At 53.9% G+C, this 21,252-nt stretch overlaps 3 protein-coding genes across 5 annotated transcripts in view; 2 read left to right on the top strand and 1 right to left on the bottom strand.

The window, feature by feature from the left end:
* Nucleotides 1–249: 249 nt before the first annotated feature.
* Nucleotides 250–12,925, top strand: Gipc1 (GIPC PDZ domain containing family member 1). Its single transcript, XM_021632259.2, has 7 exons — nucleotides 250–401; nucleotides 9,282–9,602; nucleotides 10,206–10,391; nucleotides 10,486–10,666; nucleotides 11,275–11,387; nucleotides 12,077–12,158; nucleotides 12,264–12,925. The coding sequence occupies exons 2-7, from the start codon at nucleotides 9,315–9,317 to the stop codon at nucleotides 12,413–12,415; spliced, it is 1,002 nt and encodes a 333-aa protein (XP_021487934.1). The 5' UTR covers nucleotides 250–401; nucleotides 9,282–9,314; the 3' UTR covers nucleotides 12,416–12,925.
* On the top strand, nucleotides 12,265–20,875 carry Ptger1 (prostaglandin E receptor 1). Its single transcript, XM_060392389.1, has 3 exons — nucleotides 12,265–12,400; nucleotides 16,050–17,017; nucleotides 17,438–20,875. Exons 2-3 carry the CDS (start codon nucleotides 16,067–16,069, stop codon nucleotides 17,702–17,704), a joined length of 1,218 nt encoding a protein of 405 aa, XP_060248372.1. The 5' UTR covers nucleotides 12,265–12,400; nucleotides 16,050–16,066; the 3' UTR covers nucleotides 17,705–20,875.
* The window catches only part of Pkn1 (protein kinase N1), a 29,134-nt gene continuing 26,164 nt past the window's right edge, over nucleotides 18,283–21,252 (bottom strand). For all 3 annotated transcript variants that reach the window (XM_021632257.2, XM_060392388.1, XM_021632256.2), the window contains 7 exons: nucleotides 20,220–20,396; nucleotides 20,007–20,069; nucleotides 19,815–19,891; nucleotides 19,408–19,550; nucleotides 19,041–19,148; nucleotides 18,859–18,939; nucleotides 18,283–18,557 (listed from right to left, as the gene is read on the bottom strand). In XM_021632257.2, coding sequence (XP_021487932.1) covers nucleotides 18,354–18,557; nucleotides 18,859–18,939; nucleotides 19,041–19,148; nucleotides 19,408–19,550; nucleotides 19,815–19,891; nucleotides 20,007–20,069; nucleotides 20,220–20,396 — 853 coding nt within the window. In that variant the 3' untranslated portion in view covers nucleotides 18,283–18,353. The remainder of the gene's footprint in view (nucleotides 18,558–18,858; nucleotides 18,940–19,040; nucleotides 19,149–19,407; nucleotides 19,551–19,814; nucleotides 19,892–20,006; nucleotides 20,070–20,219; nucleotides 20,397–21,252) is intronic.

Below are 21,252 nucleotides of genomic sequence, written 5' to 3'. Positions count from 1 at the left end.
CTGGGGGCTGCCCTCGGGGGGGCCCTCGCTGACCTCCCAAAGAGCGCGCTTTCCTGGAAACAGAGCACAGTCCTCCAAACCCGGTCATCTGACTCTCCTGCCAGAGCTCCGCCGGGTCCACCCGTCCGCCCACCCGCGCAGCCCCCGTAATGGTTCAGCCCGCCGCCATTTAGACCGAGGAAGGTTGGACCACTGCGCGCGCGGTAGGGGGAGCCCGAGGCGCGGCGGAGGGATCCTCCGGAGCGGACCGACGGGAGGCGCCCATTGGCCGCGAGTGCGGACGGCCGCCGCTGATTAGTCCGCTCGGGTCGCCGGCCCCGCCCAAGTCCCGGAGGCCGAGGGAGAAGCCGGGCGGAGTTTCCAGAGGACCGAGAGGGGCGCGCGGGGTGGCGGCGGCGCAGGTGAGTGTCCCCCGCCTGGTGTGGAGCCCGTGGCGGCGGGGTGGGGTTGGCCGCGTCGGGACCCCCAAATACGGACCGCTGGCCGGGGCCTCCGGTCCGCCCCTGCTCTCTGCTCCCGGGACGCTCCCCGTTGGTGGTGGGTCAGTGTTCCCGACCCTTCCCAGGCCTCTGCCCAAAGCTGGCCAGCGGGGACACCGAGACCACTCAGGGTCGGATAACAATCACAGCTGCAGTGCTAGCTTGATGACTGCCCCCTCGCTAGCCCGGACCCAGCGCTTCCTCCGCCGACGTGCACAGCGTTGAATCAAAACACCCTCCTGGGAGGGGCTGTTAACTTCTTTTATAAGTGAGGCACCAGTTCCAGAGAGGTGGAGTGACTGACTCAAGGTCACACAGCCTTGAGTGGCCGATGGGAATGAGGGGCTCGTACTCTTTGAGTCCAGAAACTAGTCCCAGAGATCAGGTGCTCCTAACCAGCCCCGGACTTATTGCCCACCCGTCCCTGAATTCACTTTGGAACTGCACCTGCTGGTTTTTGCTTTCCTCCCTGCGCCCACAGGCCACTAGACAGCTTCCAAGTTGCCCTCCGGTCCTTTCTCTGAGCAGGAGAGGCAAGGCCAAAACACGACGGGTCGTTTAATCCTGTTCCCTCTCCACCCACCCAGTCCACTCTGTGAAGAGAAATGACCGGGAGTGTAGAGACTGGGTGTCAGGGGAGCTGAGCTAAGGCGATCGGGCAAGCAGTGCGTTCACGCCCCTCCGCCCCCGCCCCGGAAACACTGGAGAGCTGAAACCTTCAGGATCCGGTTTTTCAAGAATGAATCAGAGGCCTCCTGCCCTGCACCCCAAAGCAGTACGGTGCTGGGGCTTAGGAGAGAGGGACTGCTGGGGAGCAGGTTTGGTGTCCTGTAAGCCAGGCGTTATCCGAGCCACAGGATAACTCTGCTTCCTGCTTCCCCCCACCCCCCACCCCTTAGCTTTTCTGTGACTGCGGGGTTGCTAACTTTCAGGCCCTTTTGGGGACGAGAGTACTGGACTCCGGAAATACATCCAACCCACTTCCCTTCAGCTCCTTGCTGAAGGACTGGAGAGGTGCTCACACTTAGGTGTGTAGCAGTAGGGATTTGGCCCACAGTGGGTCCGGGATATATTCATTTTACAGTTCAGCCGCCGCTTGCCTCTCCCCCCTCACCCCCACCCTGTGGAACCCTAGGCCTCACACATGCAAGGCAGGTGCCCTCCTGCTGAGCTACACCCCCATCACTTACAAATACTGAGCAGCCACTGTGCCAGGCACCGTATTTTGCCTGGAGGAAACTCCTCCAAATGCAGGATGGAATTTCCTGCATTCTGGTGGGGAACAGGCAGTGAGTTAACATGAGCAGCTATGGTAGAGCTTTCTAAGTGCTGAGTGGCTTCTGAGAGAGCATCCCTGGGCAGGGGGTTCTGGAACAATATGCCTTTTGCAGTGTGGAGATCTCACACACACACCAGGTAGAGCAAAGTGTAGAATAGCTGATGCAGGGAATGAAGCTAGAGATGAATGAAGCTATAGGAGTTAGAGGTGCCTGATACACAGGACACATCTTTTATTTTTAATTTTTAAGGGTTCTCCCCTATACGGTGGGATCCCACTGTCAGATCGTACATAGATGAGGGATGCCATCTGGCTCTCGTTTTAAAGAGACATAGGGGCTGCAGAGACAGCTCAGAGAGCTGGGAGTTTGATGCCCAGCACCCAAGGGGTAGTTCACTACATCTCTTAACTCTTATCTCCCTCTTCTGACCTCTGCAGGCACCAGGTACACAAGTGGTACACAGACAGACATGCAGCAAAGCCCTCAAAGACATTAAAAAAAAACAAAACAAACAAACAAAAAAAAAAAAACAGACACAAAGATAAAAAACAGCCGGTAGCTTAGAAGATGAGGTCTGTCGGTCAGGGCTGCAGATAACTAAGTTCATAGGCCTGAGTCCTGTGAACCATGGGAGCTGCTCCACTGGGCTGTGGCAAGCCAGCTGCCTGGAGAAGTCTAGAGTAGGCATTGCCAGGCATAGGACCTGGGGTGCTCCTGGGCCAGGGAAGGGATGATGTAATGGTGATAAAGGCTGGAACAGTCTTTAGTCATGGGTCAGCAGTGCAGCCCCTGCCTAGAATCCATCAGCGAGGGGTGGCATAGGGTGTGTGTGGCTCAGCAGTAGAGTGCCTTCCTAGCAGATAAAAGTACTAGTGTCTGTTTCCTTTACTTGCAAATAACACTTCCTGAAGTGGTGAACTAAAGTACTGAACAGGTTGCATGTAGCACAGTTTTTAGAGTCCCTCCCAGAAGGGCCAGAATTCTGCTAAATTTTCAGATGGAAAACTGGAGCTTAATGAAGTTAAGCAACTTGGTTTTGTCTGTGCCACTGTTAAGTGGCAAGGGTAGGACTTGAAACCAGGCTGCCCCGCTGTATCTCAGTGTCTGTAGTACTAACGTCTTAGTCACTCATTTTCTTCAAGATAAAACTGTAGGGGCCATGTAGACCATGGAGGTGGCTCACCAGGTAAATTGCTGTGCCAGCCGATTTTGACAGTCAGAACCCACATGAAAATGCCAGGCACAGTGGTTTGCACTTGTTACCCCAGCTCTGAGAGGACATAAATGGGCTCATTGGACAACCAGCCTAATTGGAAAGCGACAAAGTGGGCCTGGGGATATGGGCTATAACTTAGTGATAGACCCCTTGCCTATCATATGCAAGGCTCTGAGTTCAGTTCCCAGTACAGATGGGGTGAGCACCCTGGAGAGATGGCTCAGCAACGTGAAGGCGTGCTGCCACGCCTGTGACCTGAGTTTGGTCCGTGGGACCCACATGGTAGAGGGAGAGAACTGACTCCCACCACCTCTGCAGGCTTACTGTGGGGACACACATGAACACAATAAAAAAAAGATTTGTTTTTTCCTTGAGACGGGTTCACTATGTAGTTCTGGTTGTCCTAGAACTTGCTATGTTGAGCAGCCTAGCTTTTGTGTAATACTTTTATTTTGTTTATGGGTATGTTACCTGTATGCATGTCTGCACACAGAAGAGGGCATCATTCCCTCCCTGCAACTAGAGTTAGAAGCAGTTGTGAGCTGCCCTGTGGATGCTGGGAAGAGTAAGCAATGCTCTTAACCATTGAGCCATCTTTCCAGTCCTCCTTGAGGACTGATAACCAAGGTTGACCTCTGAACTCCACACATACCCACACATCTTTGGCATGAATGAGCACAGTAGGGCTGGAGACATGGCTTGGCACTTAAGAATGCTTGCTGCTCTTCTGGAGGACCTGAGTTTGGTTCCCAGCACCCATGTTGGGCAGCTTACAACTGCTTATTGCTCCATATCTAGGGGATCCAGATGCGGAGTTCTGGCCTTTGCAGGCACCTGCACTCAGGCACACACACCCACACAGAGACTCATACCTGTACACATAAAACAAAATGCAGTCTTTTAGGAGGTGAGATGGCTCCATGGGTAAAGGCAGTTGCCACCAAACTTGGTGACCTGACCCCACTAAGGAAGGTTGTTCTCTGACTGACAAATATGTTGAAGCATGCACACCTACACACATGCACACAGAATAAGTAAATGTAAATAGAATATGTAAGTTAAAAAAATAAAAAAGACCAGGTGGTAGTGGAGCACTCCTCCAATCCCAGCACTCAGGAGGCAGAGGCAGGTGGACCTCAGTGAGTCCAATGCCAGCCAGGGCTACACAGACAAAACCTACAGGGAGGAGGGATTCACTAAATTTAGGCAACTTGATAAAAAGTGAATCAAGATCATTAAATATGTATAAAAAGGTGTTTGGCGCTATTGGTTAGCCCAGAGCGCAAAGGCAAGCCTACAGCAAAAAGTCAGGTTGTGCCTCCCTGCCCAGGCACTGTGCTGGGAACAGAATGAGGCTCATGAAGTGGCCTGGGGAAATGGCCAGTCCTGCCTTTCTTCCCCCAGCCACACAGGGCACTCATGCATCCAACAGTGACTTATCTGTAACAACCGCTATTACACAGGGTTAGACATGAGTGACACGCAGATTTCTCCCTGCAGCAGACAGTGGCATAAAATACCCAGCCTGGCTGGAGGGGTCAGGGGGCTCCTGGATGGCAGAGGGGGCGGCCAGTACAAAGACCCTGAGGCAGCTCTGGCCTACCTGTTTGAGCAGCATGGAGGAAGAGCGACTGCGGGAGTGTAGGCCACTGGGGCACAGAGGAGAGTGGGATTCTTGGGGGAGGTCGGCACAGAATGGAGTGGCATAACTGTGTTCATAAGGTCGTTCTGCTTGCTGTCTTGGCAAGAAACTGGAGGGTAAAAGGAAGCCTGAAGACCCAGAGGGAACTTAGAGTGTAGGTGAGTGGGGAGGGGAGTGGAGATGCTGGTCAGTACAGGAATGCATGGCAGTTTGAGCACGGAACCCTTCAAGAAGATGTGATCCGGCCAGCTGGATTCCCTTGTACCTGGGATGGCCCCTCGGGGGTGAAAGTCTGCAGATGGAGGTTCCTAGCACATAGGATGTACTTTGGTATGGAAGCTGAAGAGGACCAGGCATTTAAGACAAGCCTTGCTACTTAGTGTGACCCTGCCTGAAAATAATAAAGAGATGAATTTAGCCAGGTGTGCTCATGAGCACCTGTGTTCCCAGCACTCCAGATAAGGCAAGCAGGTCACAAGTTCAAGGTCAACCTTGGCTATGTACCAAGTTTGAGGCCACCCTAGGCTACGTGAGCCCTGGTGAAGTAGGTGAAATATGACTGAGGGTAGGTGTCAAGGCCAGGGAGCTTCCTTGGGGGATTGTAGATCAGGCACCCTTGAGGGAGCTGTGGCTTCTTTTGCTTTGGACAAGTGACTTGAATATGAAATCAAGGTCTGGGTGTGTGTGTGTTTACCTAATGTGCAGGAAGCCTGGTCTCGTCCCACACTAGGAAATTCTCTCCCCTCCCCGCCCTCCCTTCTTCCCTCTATTTCAACCATGCTATTCAGGTGATGTGAGTGTGAGTATGGTGGTATACGCCTGTAGTCTCAGCACTCAGAAGGCAGAGGCAGGTAGATCTCTGTGAGTTCAAGGCCAACTTGGTCTACAGAGTGAGTCCAGGACAGCCAGGGCTACACAGAGAAACCCTGTCTTGAAAAACAAAAAACAAAACAATATAACCCCATAACTGTGAATAAAATAAGAGCATGATTATAGTACGTATCCTCCCTAAAAAAAGTTTGCAGGATAAAGGGAGAGAGAACAAAGAAATAAAGAAAAGGGAAAAGAGCTGGAGAACTGCTCTTTTAACTGCTGTGACCAGCAGGGTTTTGATCCTGGCAGCAGTATGGCTGGGTTTGCTGGCTACTAGCCATAAGGAAAAACAAACAGTCCTGGAGCCCCAGGATCAGAGAGAGTCCCTGCCTCAAAGGATAAAGAGGAGAGTGATAGAAGACGCCATGTGGCTCCCTTTGGCCTATGTGAGCAAATACTCTACACACATAGTAAAAATAAATAAATAAATAAATAAATAAATAAATGGACATGGTAGCCCAAGACTTTATTGGCAGGGGTTGGGGGCGAGGTGACAGGATTTTTCTATGTAGCTCTAGTTAGCTTGAAATTCTAACAAGGCCAGGGTGGCCTTGAAGTCACAGAGATCCGTCTGCCTACCTTCCAAGTACTGAGGCTTGCCTTCACAAAAGTGAGCACACGTGTGCATATATGTACAGTTTGATGGCTCAGCATGAAGACACTGGCCAGCAAACCTGACCTAAGTTCTAATCCATAGTTCACATGGCAGAAGGAAAGAAGTGAGTCCTGTAAATTGTCCTTTGAGCGCCACTCGAACACAGTGGCCTGCCTGACAAGAGACAAACAGACAAGAAAGAAAGAAAGAAAACAAGTACAGTCACATGCCACTTAATGGTGGATTATCATTAGAGGATGTGGCCTTAAGGCAATGATTGCTAGGATCCCTCACAGTGATAGAAGCGTCTTGCTTTGTCTGTGTATTAGGAAGAGTTTTCTGAGTGCAATGAAAAGGAGCAGCTACTCTCACCACCTGCAGCCTCTTTATTCATACTTTTTGAGACAGGCGGGTCTCCCTCTGGAACCCAGAGTGGCCTGGGACTGCCTGCGTAGTACAGGCTGTACTTGAGCTGCTCTCCTGCGTCGCCTCCTGGGGCTGGGGTTGCACATGTAAAGCCACTGTGCCTGCTGGAGTTAAAGATCGTCAGGGAGACTCATTGTATATGTGGGCTCCACTGTTGGATAGACCGTTGCTGTGATGCATGAGGCTCCATCAGGACAGCTTTTACTGCAGTGACAAACAATGCCCAAGTATCTGGCTGAATCCAACCACAGCTTCAAAAGAGTTGTTTCTTCTCCCTGCCCCCCCCCCGTGTGTGTGTGTGTGTGTGTGTGTGTGTGTGTGTGTGTGTGTGCAGGTACATGCATACTCCAGAGCCTATGTGAAGGCTATGAGGACAACCTCAGCATCAGCCCTCACTTTTCACGTTGTTTGAGACATTTTTCTTGTCGATTCCATATACCAGACTAACTGGCCATAAACTTCTCCTGTCTCCACCTTTCTCTGTAAACATTCTGGGATCACCACATCTAGTGCTATATGGGTTCCGGGGGTTTGAACTTAGGTCCTCCTGCTTACACTGAGCTTTCCCTACTAAGCCATTTCCCCAGCCCTTGTTTATTTTGTTTTTGAGACAATAGTCACCTTGTAGTCCTGACCTCGAGCTTATGGTAGTCCTACCTCAAGTCCAAGTCCACACTGCACCCTATGCCTGCCTGGTGCTTTTGTTCTTCCTACACATCCATTGCACCTGGTCGGAGAACCTGTGTCTCTCTGTCTTACTGTCCTGCTGCTGTGAAAACTCAGCATGACCAAGGCAACGTCCAAGAGCAAGCATTAATTAAGGGCTTCCTTTCAGTCTCACAGGGCAAGTCCATGAATATCATGGTAGGGAGCATGGCAGCAAGCAGGCAGGCATGGTAATGGAGCAGCAGCTGAGAGCTTATGGTGTTTTCAGAGACAGACAGACACTGGGTGGGCCTGGCATGGGCTTTTGACATCTCAAAGCCCACCTTCTAATGACACATTTCTTCAAACAGTCTGTCACGTAGGAACCAAACATTCCAATATATGAGCCCTTGGGGCCCGTTCTCACTCAGAGCAGCACAGTTGCTGTCACTAAAGACCCGTGCAGCCTGATAACGTTCTTCCCACCGTGTCCATTGTCCTGGGCGCTGTCCAGGAACAGGAGCTCTGCAGAATTGTTCCAGCAATTAGATGTTTCTATGGGGTTGTGTCACAAATTTCTGCCTGTCCTGTCCCAGGAGCCGTGGCAGGGCCATGCACTGTGTGCTTTGAGGAAGAGATTCTGGACCTGTTTCCCTTGTGTATGCGTCACAGGTGTGCAAGTGCAGTTGTGTGTGGAGTCATTCCTCAGGAGCTGTCCGCTTTGGGGTGTATTTTTTTTATCACACATGTGTATGTATGTGTGTAGATTCATAAGCACAGTGCACAGGTAACGGTCAGACAACATTTACGTGAGTAGGCTCTCTCTTACCATGTGGGGCCAGGGGATCAGACTCAGGTCTGCAGGCCTGATGGCAAGCGCCTGTACCCACCAAGCCATCTTACCAGTCACCTGCCTTGGCAGGGTTTCTCTGTGGCCTGGAACTCAGCAAGTAGGCTGGGCTGGCTTTGGGCCGGAGGGATCCTTCTCTCTCCAGCCCTAGGACTGCAAGCTCTTGTTACCACTTCTAGTTTTTCACATAAATTCTGGGGATCAAAGTCAGGGTTTTTGCACACAGCATTAGTTACTGCAGCTGATAGAAAAATGAAAGGAAGCTGGGTGTGCTGGTATCCATCTGTTTTCCCAGCACTTGAGAAGCAGAGGCAGGAGGTCGTGAGTTCTAGGCCAGCCTGCACTGCAGGGTGAGAGTCTGTCTCAGAGAAATGAAAAATGAAGCCAAGGGTCAGTGCTTTACTTTCCCTTCCCTTACCGTGTAGGTAGCAGTGGTTAGAGCAGGATGCATTGAGGACCGAAGACGGAATGAGGATTGGGTGAGCTCATAGCAGTGTGTGGTTGTAATGGGTGTCTGCTCATAATTATTACTCTGCAGTGTGAGGCTTCATTCAGGCGTGGGGTGAGACCTGGGCTTTATTAGCTTGTGACCCACCACTGAATTGCTCCGAATCAGTTCTGGGGACCCAGATTGAATCCATTCTACTTGGAAAACACCCAGTCAAGGCAGATGTGCTGGTAATCCCAGCCACTCTGGAGACTGAGGCAGGAGGATTACAAGTTCAAGGACAGCCTGCATAACTAACAACTGTGTCAATATAAAAAGTAAGAAGCATTGTAGGCATGTAGCTTGGGAACACGTGTGCAAGGCCAAAATCAAACCCCAGGAGGGAGGCAGGCTGGTTGGCTGATTCAGGGAGAGCCTTGCACCTGTGCTGAACAGAGAAAGAACTTTTTGTTATTGCTCTTTAAAATAATTTGGCAGAACAAGAGTGTTCATAGATTTAAATGGGCGGAGCTGACTCCAGTATATGAGAGGGGCTGTGGCTCTGGCTGAGCACTAGCCAAGCATGGGGAAAAGAGTAAGGCCCTCAGCAGAGCGCACACACAACACATTATGTGGTGGAGATGGTCTGGCACACCATGCTTAGGAGCCTTAATCACATCCTCAGGCTCCTATGCTCAGTGGTAAAGTGCTTTCCCAGCCTGTACCAGGCCCCTTGGTTAAGGACCCCCGCTTTGCAAAACATAACCATTTTGGTACCATGTAGTGGTGACGGGTGACACCCAAGGCTGTTGTCACTCAGAGCATGAAGACCAATTCCCTTTCTACAGGTCTCCTGGCCAAGTCCCCATTTCTGGCTGCTCATGCCACTGGGACTGGGGCGGCGGAAGAAAGCACCACCTCTGGTGGAAAATGAGGAAGCGGAGCCAAGCCGGAGCGGGCTGGGAGTCGGGGAGCCTGGGCCCCTGGGTGGAAGTGGAGCAGGGGAATCCCAGATGGGCTTGCCCCCACCTCCTGCTGCTCTCCGGCCTCGCCTGGTGTTCCACACCCAGTTGGCACACGGCAGTCCCACAGGCCGCATCGAGGGCTTCACCAATGTCAAGGAGCTGTATGGCAAGATCGCGGAGGCTTTCAGACTACCAGCTGCAGAGGTACCCATGAGACCAGGGTCCCCTAAGAGCAAGCCACAGGCCTGGGCATGTGTTCTTGTGAGCTGAGGCTCATACTCCTGGTTGGCCAGCAGCCCCTGAATCTAGAAAGTGTGTCTGTAGCACCATAATGGGTTCCCTTTGGGTCTGAAGTAGCCTGCCTGCAGCCTAGTAGGTGGAAGATATACAGCCAGAGGCGGTAACTGGGTTTCTGTAAGGCATTGGGAGGCCTGTGCCCCCAAACACTGTCGGGGCTGGAGTCAGCCATCATTTCTTCATGATGCACTGGAGGCATGACTCCATAGAAGCAGAGAAGCCACAGGGAGGGCAACAGTGGAGCTGAGCATCAGGTGGAGACAGGTAGTGAGGCTAGTTGGAAGTCCAGACTCCTTCATTCCTCAACATTTATTGGGTGTTCACTGGACATCAGACCAGCACTGAGTTCTTACCAGACAGAAATCCCGCTTGTAGCATTTGATGTAGTGTTGGGCCTTGCCTTGGCTCTGGTTTCACCAATCCATGGGATACGGGTGTTTTGTGAACTCTTAAATGTTAGTAAAGGGGCCCCAGGGAGGAGGGAGTGAGCATCTTGCCCAACCTCTGCAGGTGATGTTCTGCACCCTCAACACCCATAAAGTGGATATGGACAAACTCCTGGGGGGCCAGATCGGGTTGGAGGACTTCATCTTTGCCCACGTCAAGGGGCAGCGCAAAGAGGTGGAAGTATTCAAGTCTGAAGACGCTCTGGGGCTCACCATCACCGACAACGGGGCCGGCTATGCCTTCATTAAGGTGCCAGGGTGGGTGGCACACCCTTAGTCAGTGGCCAGGGTCTATAATGGGACCTAGAGTGCAGCTTCCAGGGCTGATGCCTGCCCCTCCACAGCGCATCAAGGAAGGCAGCGTGATTGACCACATCCAGCTCATCAGCGTGGGTGACATGATTGAAGCCATTAACGGGCAGAGCTTGCTGGGCTGTCGACATTACGAGGTTGCCAGGCTCCTCAAAGAGCTGCCCCGAGGCCGAACCTTCACCCTCAAACTCACAGAGCCCCGAAAAGCCTTTGGTAAGTAGTTCTTGCAGTCTGGGCCACCCACTGGGATGACCTTGAATTCTTGAGAAATACAGGCTGCAGTACTGGGAACCACCAGCAGATGGCACCCAAGCCTGCTAAGCAAAGTGAGGACAGCCCCACCCTACCCTGGAACCGAGGGCTGGCTGACAGCCCAGCTTGAAGGAAGTTGCCCCCACACCCAACTTCCAGGAGCCATTAGCTTAGCCAAGTGCCCCCAACCCTGGCCAGCCCCTCAGCCTGGAGAAGTGAGGCTTGGCTGAACTGTACAACTCCCGTGCCCTACCCCCATCACTACCTGGCTTCACTAACTCTCAGGAATGGGCCTGAGGCACCCCTGGTATGAGTACAAAGGGCTGACCTGGGACCCAGCAGTTATAGTCACCCCTTCAAGTAGAAGCTACCCTCATTTTCTTCCCTAGCTGCTTTTATGCCTGACCCCCAGCTGTCTGTCTCTCTATCTATGCAAAGTCCTGCCCTCCTAGAACCCAGCCACCATCCCAGGCACCTGTAGAACTTGGAGGTAGTGAGATGGCTCTGTCCGGCTAGGTGCCTGGGTACTGTATTTACTGTATGCTAAAATGTGCCTTTACCTCCCACAGATATGATCAGCCAGCGCTCAGCAGGTGGCCACCCTGGCTCAGGCTCACAACTGGGCACTGGCCGAGGGACCCTTCGGCTCCGATCCCGGGGCCCTGCCACGGTGGAGGATCTGGTGAGGAGCCACCTTGGGCCAGTGTCAGTCTCCTGATTGCCTGAGAGACTGTGGATACCTCTGCTTAAATCTACCTTCTCCCAGCTTTGGGACCTTCCTTGGGCAACTGAGCCTTGGTTTTCCTACCTGTAAAATAGGAGTCATAGTACCTTCCAGTCAGAGTGGACTGTAGTGAGACAGATAAGAACACAGCCAGGCATGTACTTTTAGGCAGGAGGATTTCACATTCAAGCAGCTGAAGCCAGAAAGAAAACCTGTGACCAGCAGCCCAGCATGAGCATGCACCTGTGGTCCTGGCCACCTGGGGGCTGAGGTAGGGTTTAGTGTTCAGAGCCGGAGACATGGGTCTGCAGTTTAGAGCAATGTGGCCCTTGCAGAGAGAGGACCCAGGTTCAGTTCCAATTACCCATACTAGGTGGCTCAAAACCATCTGTTAACTCCAGTTCTAGGGTCCGGTGTCCTCTTCTGATCTCTACAGGTACCAGGCACACACATAATCCAAACATATGTGCAGGCAAAACACTCCTACACGTAAAATAAATAAATGTTAAAAAACGCAATACCTCTGGGTATTGGTAGAGCTGGTGCCCAGCAGAGCCCCTGGGTGCTGTCCCCAGCACTGCAGGCATTCAGTGTGTACAACAGCAGTTCTGTTGACTTTATCGTGCTGTCTTGTCCCCATCCTCCAGCCATCGGCTTTTGAGGAAAAGGCCATTGAGAAGGTGGATGACCTGCTGGAGAGCTACATGGGGATCAGAGACACAGAACTGGGTGAGTGTGGGCACCTGTGCTTGGATGATAGGAGCAGGCTGACTTGAGCCTGTACCTCTCTGTCCTTCATGTCATCGGTGCCTCCATCTTTCTCTTCCCTGACAGCTGCCACCATGGTGGAGTTGGGAAAAGACAAACGGAACCCAGACGAACTGGCAGAGGCCCTGGATGAACGGCTTGGTGACTTTGCATTCCCGGATGAATTCGTCTTTGATGTCTGGGGAGCCATCGGGGATGCCAAGGTTGGCCGCTACTAAGACTGGAACTGAACCTGGACCTTGAGATAGCCTGGGCTTGGCCTGGCTGAGGCTTCCAGAAGGGAAGACCTGAGTATCCAGCTTAGGCACTAACTCAGCAGCCTGGGGATGGCATGGGGTGGAAGTGGCCTGTGGTCCTGGCCCCACTCCAATCAGTGCCACCACGGTGCCCATCCTGGTTGGGGTCCCCGGCAAACCCCTGCCAGCTTCCCCACCTACCTCAATAGAGTAAGTGCATGGGAGGGACCAACACTCTGGGTAGCCACCTCTGTCCCCAGCACTTTCCACCATCAGCTAGCAAAACTGCCCCTTCTGTCTCCCTGGCCTCAGTTCTCTTCTGGATCGTATCCTCCCTGCTTTTCTTTTTTGCTTTGTTTTTTTTTCAAGACAGAGTCATTCTGATGCTCCGGCTGTCCTGGAACTCACTATGTAGACCAGGCTGGCCTTGAACGCACAGAGATCCACCAGCCTATACCTTCCCAATGCTGGGATTAAAGGTGTGCTCCACCACTCCTGGCTCTCCCTACTTCCTTGACACCAGAAATGCAGAAATGCACAACACCCCTTAGTAAAGGCAGTAATACCTTCCCCTTTGGCATATCCCACCAGAGAGGAGTTGAATTTGTTAGCTCCCATTGGAGTGGACACTGGCTGTGAACCCTCGTTCCTCATCATCTCCCTTAGACAAGCAAGAGGGAGGGTGAGCGAGGCAGTGGCTTTTGTATCCACACAGACTCTTGGATATAGAGATTCTACTCCGGGAGCTGTTTGGCCTTGGGGTTGGAGGGGTGGCCAGGGAAAGAATGCAGCAGCTGAAATCTATCTCCTGGATTCCAAATTGAATTAGGAGTTGGCTGACTCGCTGCCCCCTCCCCCTGGCTGTAGGCCATCAAGCTTCCAGGCAATGGTGGAGTTTCTGGCTTACTTGAGGTTCAGACCTGGTTCCCCATTCACAAGGCCTCCCGTGCCCCTCTTGTACACCTAACTACTCCTCTGTGGGCCGCAATGCTTGTTGCCCTGTTGCAGCACCCTGGTTGAAGCTGCTTGTACACAGGGCACAGGCATCATGGCACAGTGCTCCACAGGGATATAAACCTGCCAAGCTTGTTTTGACAGTCCACTTTGTCCCAGGATTTAGGGAGATCAAGGAAAGGGTGGGGTGGGACCCTGGCCAGACCTGGGGAGAAGGGAGGCCATTGGAACAAGGGGAGCCTGGCCAGAGGTCCCTCTCCAGCGCCCAGGAGGAATGTTTGGGGGTGAGCCCTGTGGAGATGCTGCAGAAAGGCTGCGTGGGGCTGGCTCTCTGGTTCCAGGCGGGAGAGAAGAATCTGGATATGGGATATTTGCATGCACAAGCCTACAGACATCCACTGTCAGGGTGACTTGCCAGCCCTGATCGCTGTGGCCGTTTTTTAGTGCTGATAGTGGAACCCATGGCATCACACATGCTAGGAATGCACTCTGTCACTGAGCTCTGCCCCAAGTCCTACACTGGGGTCTTGCACATCTAATGGAAGCAGCTGGGAATGTGTGGCTTTGCTGGGTGGAACTATGTGTAAGTGGATGGTTGGGAACCGAGCAGAACCAGGGCTGTGACTATTGTAAGCCTGGGATCCCTGAGTTTCAGGGAGCTGTGTCCAATGTGTGCATGGCTCTCAGCTGTATTCTTGTTTGGGGATCAGGATAAACAGTCAGGCCTTAGAGTGTCTGAGATGTGATTGTGTGGTTCAGATGGGACGTCTGGATGTCCATGGGCATTGGTTTGGGGGAACTGTCTTCAGGAGGTGTGCCCTGGGACTGGGAACAGACTTACAGTGCCAGTGAGATTTAAACCTGGTGCTAAGGTGTGGGTGAGCATCAATTTCAAGGGGCCTGGATTTGGGGGGAGCAGATGGTACAGTCAGCACTGATGGGTGCTATCCAGGGTTTACTTGTCATGCCTGCTCTGACAGTGTCTGCATGTGCCCCTTTTCAACACATAGGGTGAGAGCATACTGTGGGTGCAACATTAGACTCAGATGCCCTACAGATGGCTTACCCCACCTGAGGACAGGATGCAGATGCTACCCTAACCCCCTGAGCTATTCAGCCACCTCCCTTTCTCCTAGGATGACTCCTTGTTGCCCTAGTCTAGGCTTCCCACCTCCACCCCAATGTGACAGTCACAAAGGTTTGATGGTAGGCAGCGTTGCTGGCTCCCATCACACCCAGGCAGCTCCCAAACCCTTAAGCCCAATGAGGACAGCCCCCACCCCCCCTCACGGGAGTGGGTAGCCCTCCCAGCCTGCCCCAGGCGATGCTCACATTTTCCAGTGTTTAGATTTTATCCGCTTTATTAATGAGGCAGGCAGGAGGCCCGGGTGGGGGGGGGGTTGCTCCTGCCCCGCTGAGAGGAGGGGGTCACAAGAGACCAGACCAATTCAGAGAACCTCAGTCCTTGGTGGGAAGGAGCTGGGCTTAGTTGCCCTGATCATTGCCGGCAGCAGAGGTTTTGCCCACTTCAGGCTTCCATCCCCAGAGGGCAGGCATGCGTGGGGTGGAGCAGCCCCTGGAGGCCAGTGGGGTGCGGGTGGAGGCGGCACGGAACGGAGGAGCCGCCCCAGGAAGAGGGAGCGGCCTGCCGGGAGCCAGGGAGTAGCTGGAGCGGGCAGCAGGAGCCAAGTTCCGGGCCATGGGGACCCTCATCCTGAGCAGCCCTGGGTAAGAAGCTGGGACTCTTCAGGGGGGGCTACAGCCATCCTGCTCTCCTTCATGGCTCTCAGCCCTAGGCTTTCTATCCTTTACATCTGCTTTAGCCCTCTCAACTGGAGAATGAACGGCAAGGGCAGACGGGTTCAGACAGGGGCATGGGATGGGCATCTGAATGAGGCAGTTCCAGACTGGTAAGAGATCGCCATCCAGACAGAGATGGCGACAGAAATGGGCCTCCAGGAAAGAAGTGGGCCCACGGGGTCTGAGAGCACCAGAGAGATGAGAGATGGGGTCTATTACAGCAAAGGTCTGTGGGGAGATGAGCTACGGCTACAGGGCATAGAGGCCCTGTGGCACAAGAACAGGTCTGTAGGTATGGAGAAGAGTTATTGGGGAAGAGGTGAAACTGCAGATCGAGTGGGTCTCTGGAGACAGGGACATGGCCATTGGAAAAGATGAGCTAATGTATTTGAGATAGTGGGACTTGCACATCAAAGACAGGATTAAAAGGTGACCAAAGCTAGTCATGGTGGTGTGAGCCTTTAATCCCAGGACACGGGAGGCATAGAAAGGTGGAGCTTAAAGCTATCCTGGTCTACAAAGCCCGTTCCAGGACCAGCCAAGGAGATTTCCAAAAAGAATGACGGCGGGCAAACGTGGTTAAGGTTGGAATTGGGATCAGAAGTGGGTCAGGGTCTATGGACCAGGAATCTGATGTGCTAGAGGGTGGGGTAGGGATGAGGACAAATACTGGGGACCTGTGCCTGGTCAAATCCCCCCCAGCAGCCAGGTGATGTGAGGGCAGAGTAAAGCCAGGAGCAACAGATGGGTGCCAGTGACTGAATTAGGATTTTTAAAAAGAGCAGCCAGGGTCATGTGGAGGTGCCCTGGGCACAGAAGGGTGGGACCCTAGCTTCACTGTGCCCTCCTCTTATCTACGCAGCCCTCTTGGCCACTGATATGAGCCCCTGCGGGCTTAACCTGAGCCTAGTGGATGAGGCGACAACGTGTGCAACACCCAGAGTCCCCAACACATCTGTGGTGCTGCCAGCAGGCGATTCTGGCACATCACCAGCACTGCCTATCTTCTCCATGACACTGGGTGCCGTGTCCAACGTGCTGGCACTGGCGCTGCTGGCCCAGGTTGCAGGTCGTTTGCGGCGCCGCCGCTCTGCTGCCACCTTCCTTTTGTTCGTTGCCAGCCTGCTGGCCATCGACCTGGCAGGCCATGTGATCCCGGGTGCCCTGGTGCTTCGCCTGTATGCTGCAGGACGTGCGCCTGCTGGCGGGGCCTGTCATTTCCTGGGCGGCTGCATGGTCTTCTTTGGCCTGTGCCCACTTTTGCTTGGCTGTGGTATGGCTGTGGAGCGCTGCGTGGGCGTCACGCAGCCGCTACTCCACGCGGCGCGTGTGTCGGTTGCCCGTGCACGCCTGGCGTTAGCCATGCTGGCCGCCATGGCTTTGGCAGTGGCGCTGCTGCCGCTAGCACACGTGGGTCGCTACGAGCTACAGTACCCTGGCACCTGGTGTTTCATTAGCCTTGGGCCTCGTGGAGGTTGGCGCCAGGCGCTGCTTGCCGGCCTCTTCGCTGGTCTTGGCCTGGCCGCACTCCTTGCCGCACTTGTGTGCAATACGCTCAGCGGCCTGGCGCTCCTGCGTGCCCGCTGGAGGCGTAGCCGTTCTCGACGGTTCCGAGAGACCACCGGTCCGGATGATCGCCGGCGCTGGGGCTCACGTGGACCCCGCTTGGCCTCCGCCTCGTCTGCCTCATCCATTGCTTCAGCCTCCGCCACCCTCCGCAGCTCTCGGGGCGGCGGCTCGGCGAGGAGAGTTCACGCGCACGACGTGGAAATGGTGGGCCAGCTCGTGGGCATCATGGTGGTGTCGTGCATCTGCTGGAGCCCCCTGCTGGTGAGGGGCGCAGTCGCTCCTCAAGCCGCCCTCCTTCCTGTCCCCTCCTGGGTTCCGCCCCCCTTAAGACCCAGCCTGCAGACAAAGACAACTCCTCTGCTGTCCCTGGCCCTTACCTCCACCCTCTTTGAGATCTCCGTAATGACTCCTACCTACTCAAGCCTCTCCAGTCCACTTTCCACCCTCCTCTGCTTCATTTATTCACAGTCTTTTCCCCCAGCCTTTTGACCTTTCTTGTGTGTTTGGATACTGGGTCCTGTCTAGCCAGACTCCACACTCACTGATGACCTTTGCTTAATCACTCTCCTTCCCGCACTCTCCTTCCCATATTTGTCCTGCTTGGCCCTCCCCCACATCCTAACCTTTCACCCCACCCTTCTCTCCCACCCACTCCACTTCTCACACCTGCTTTTCTCGCAGGTGTTGGTGGTGTTGGCCATCGGGGGCTGGAACTCTAGCTCCCTGCAGCGGCCGCTCTTTCTGGCTGTGCGCCTCGCGTCGTGGAACCAGATCCTGGACCCTTGGGTGTACATCCTGCTGCGCCAGGCCATGCTGCGCCAACTGCTTCGCCTCCTACCCATGAGGGCCGGTGCCAAGGGTGGCCCAACGGAGCTGGGCTTAACCAAGAGTGCTTGGGAGGCCAGTTCACTGGGTAGTTCCCGGCACAGTGCCTTTAGCCATCTCTGAATGTGCCCAGAAGCTAAGCCAGACCTCTCTGGGCAGGGCTCAAGGGCATACAGTTTCAAATACAGTGTGCCCAGGGCGATGTGTCCTGGAGGGCAGCAACACTGTGACAGCACGGGGACCAAAGAGGCTCCACCCTGGGACGAGTGCAATTCTAATGCTGGCCACGAGATGGCGCAGATACACAGGATGCTCTAAATATCAGAGATGGGCTCCCCAGGCCAACAGCTCCAAGAGCATGCACACAGCACTGCAACCTTAGCTTGGGGCTCCCTGCAAGCAGAGTGAGGTCCTGGATTCACTTTCCCGTCTCTGCCGCCACCACAACAGACTCTTGCAACCATTCTGCTCATTTTGCTCCCTAGCTAGCCCAAGAATCTCAACACCCTGTACCTGTAACAGCCCTAAAAATCCAACGCTCCCCAACACAGCCTTGAGCCCAGTCCTCGCTCCCCACTACTGCAAGTTCCCATGTTAACCTTTCAAATAAGCCCCATCACAGTCCTGCCCCAATAAGTCTGCCTGCCTCTGTCACCTACCCCAAGCACACCCCACCCCAGATTGCACACAGAGGCTGAAAATGCACGTTAGGGGTAAACCCCAAAGGCTTTTTTAAAAACCAAGAACTCTTGGGCAAGGCAGGGGCTTGGGGCTAGTAGCCTCCCGCCACAAAATCGAAATCCCGGAAAGCAGCCTGCTCTGCAGCTGTGAGGGGGCGCGCATCCCGGGGTGGGCTCAGTGTGGGAGCCTCCCCAGTGAACTCCTCATCAAAGTTGCTGACATCTGTGCGCCCCGAAAGCGTAGGCACAAAGGGTGGAGGCAGTCGGCGGGCCAGCAGGTCTTCCCAGCCCAGAGTCTGTGGAGAAGGGGACAGAAAGTCATGATGGAGGCTGAGGGTCGGAAGGGAAACCTGGAGATCAGCAAAGTACACAGGATACGGAGGGACTGGGAGCTCAGACAAGTTAAGGTAGTCTGGGGTGGTCCAGGAAGCCCTGCAGACTGACATGGCCTAGAGAAGCGGTTGGAGGAATGAGTAAGGCTGGGGGTGGGCGCAACAAAACTCTTGAGATGAAGCAACTAGATTTGGGGTAGGAATGAACTGGGACAAACACTCAGGTCCTTGGGGTGACTGACAGGTTCAGAGGGGGTCTGCTTACCCTGAAGAAAGGTTGTTTTTTCACATCTTCTGCATCCCGCTCAGTGGATCCCAACCTCCGCTCTGGGTTTCTTCGCAGTAGCTGTGAGAGGGTACAGTGTCAAAATGTATCTGGTTCTAGTCCCCAGGCCCCTGCCCTACCTACCTTGCACGAGGTGATAGAGTGGTCAGAGGCATGCTTACCCTTCTCATGATGCCAATGGCCTCTGCTGACAGGAAGCGGGGATAGCGAACCTCATCGTTGACGATGCTGTCAAATACCTCCTCCTCGTCGTCCCCAGGGAATGGAGACTGGGGACAGAAAGGGCCAGGCCGAGTAAGATTCCACTTTTTAGCCAATCCACCCATCCAGCACTACCAAAGGGCCCCCGCCTCAGGGAGCACCCATGCAGCAGTGCTGGTTTTCAGGGTAAGTGTCCCGCTTACAGTTACAGAAACTGAGGCCTGAGAGGCAAAACTCCAGATCATACAGCACGTGGTAGGAGCACATTCCCATCCCATCCCGGGGGCTCATGCATGTCCTCAGAAACAACAGTAGCCTGCATCTCACCTCTCCAACCAGCATCTCATAGAGCAACACGCCCAGTCCCCACCAGTCCACTGCACGTGTGTAGGATGTGTCTGTCAGCACTTCCGGCGCCAGGAACTCTGGAGTTCCACAGAATGTGCTAGTCCGGTCCCCATAACCCATCCCTGGGTGGGTGGAGAACAAGCCCACATGAGCCTACAGTGGCTAGGGGAGTAGAGCATGAGATACTCCCAATAGCCAGCCCTACCCCGAATCAGTATGGAGTGACCCAGGTGGGGCTCAGGCCGGCGAACTACCCTGAAGCTGTTAAGGTGAGCAGGTAGCTGCAAGCAAAGCCCACAGAGAAGAAAATGTCATCTGACCACCTAGGTACAGCTGCGCCAGAAGTAGCCCACCCCCTATTCCTCTCATCCCAGGCAGCCCCTCACCCTCCTTGCAGAGGCCAAAGTCTGCGATCTTGACGTAGCCCTCAGTATCCAGGAGCAAATTGTCCAACTTCAGGTCCCTGGGGAATGGGGGTGTCAGGGGATGTAAAGAGGGATGGTTGGGGTAGGGATTGGGGCTTTGCACAGAGCTTGAACATGTCAGACTATGGGCAGAAAGTGGTCTCGTGTACACACCTGTAGACAATCTTGTGTTCATGGAGGAACTGCAGGCCCAGTACCACACAGGCTGAATAGAAGCTGCAGAGACGCATAAGATCACACAAACCTGGCTCCACAGGCACCGAAGTCCCTGACCCCTGGGGTCCCAAAGCTATGCAGGAGGCAGGCCTCAGGGTGGAGGGGCAGGGCCTCGGGTGGGCAGGAAGAGGCATTGGGGGGGGAACTCACACAGCCCGCGGCTCTGAGAACACATCACTATGGATGTGCAGCATTAGGTCCCCACCCGCGGAGTACTCCATCACAAAGCACACGTGCTCTGGGGTCTGGAAACAGCCGAAAAGGTTCACCAGGAAGGGATGTCCTGCCCTGGTCACAGCCGCCAAAATCCGCTTCTCACACATCAGGCTGGGCAGGAGGCAGAAGTCAGAGAGCCCAGCTGCCCCGTGCCCTACACCCATGCCCTCTAAGGCTCACTCACAGATATCTGCTGAGTTGCATTGCTGTGCAACTTTGGGCAACTGAATTAATTTCTCTTGTTTTGGGTAGCCTTGGTTGCTAAATACCCAGACTCAACCCAGTGTCTTTTGGGAAATGGGGAGGGCACAAGGCTGAGGATCACAGCAGTCCAAGTCTGTGCTGGGGAACTGGCAGGCCTATTAAACAGGGCACATGAGGACGGATGCGGGAGGAGAGATGGGACCTGATCTCTGGTGTGGAGAGGCTTCCCTGTCTATGAAGACTGCAAGCACATCCCACAGAGGAACACAACCAGCAGCACCCAAGCACCTGGACACAGTGGCACCTTAAGGCAGACACAACTGGGCTTCTCTGGCTCAGATCAATAAATAAGCTCTTACTTATTCAAGCTCTTGTTACTTATTAAAGCTCCTGGTTATTAAAAAGGTGGCTGGGAAGTCTAGGGACAGCCTGATGCTTCCATAGAGATCAAGAAGGCCTGTGAAGAACACTTTAAATAGACCTTCCTCCTTGGTCTGCCAGACAATCCTAAGAGGATGGCAAATCCATGAGCGCCTGACAGATGAGGAAACTGCATTCTAAGGGAAGCCTGCCTTCCCCAGCATCTGGAAGCACAGCTGTCAGAGGCATGATTTTAACCTGGGACCTGATCCCAAAACTGGGGCAGTCCCATGTCCTACATTTGAGTGCTGAACCTCCTGCTTATGACCGTGTGACCTCAAACAGACTGTTAAAGGATGAGCAGGATGGGGAACAGTGTGAGTATTCACTCTAGAAAGGAGAG

The sequence above is a fragment of the Meriones unguiculatus genome, chromosome 10 (assembly GCF_030254825.1).
Source record: "Meriones unguiculatus strain TT.TT164.6M chromosome 10, Bangor_MerUng_6.1, whole genome shotgun sequence".
Lineage (NCBI taxonomy): Eukaryota > Metazoa > Chordata > Mammalia > Rodentia > Muridae > Meriones > Meriones unguiculatus.
Note: the sequence above shows the minus strand (reverse complement) of the source record. Positions and strands in the feature narration are given on the sequence as shown.

Excerpts from the sequence above, each read along its gene's own strand:
- Gipc1 (XM_021632259.2), top strand. The coding sequence starts at position 9,315 with ATGCCACTGGGACTGGGGCGGCGGAAGAAAGCACCACCTCTGGTGGAA. Across the intron at positions 10,667-11,274 it reads AGAGCCCCGAAAAGCCTTTG|ATATGATCAGCCAGCGCTCA; the intron begins GTAAGTAGTTCT and ends TACCTCCCACAG. Across the intron at positions 11,388-12,076 it reads CTGCCACGGTGGAGGATCTG|CCATCGGCTTTTGAGGAAAA; the intron begins GTGAGGAGCCAC and ends CCCATCCTCCAG.
- Ptger1 (XM_060392389.1), top strand. The coding sequence starts at position 16,067 with ATGAGCCCCTGCGGGCTTAACCTGAGCCTAGTGGATGAGGCGACAACG. Across the intron at positions 17,018-17,437 it reads TCTGCTGGAGCCCCCTGCTG|GTGTTGGTGGTGTTGGCCAT; the intron begins GTGAGGGGCGCA and ends CTTTTCTCGCAG.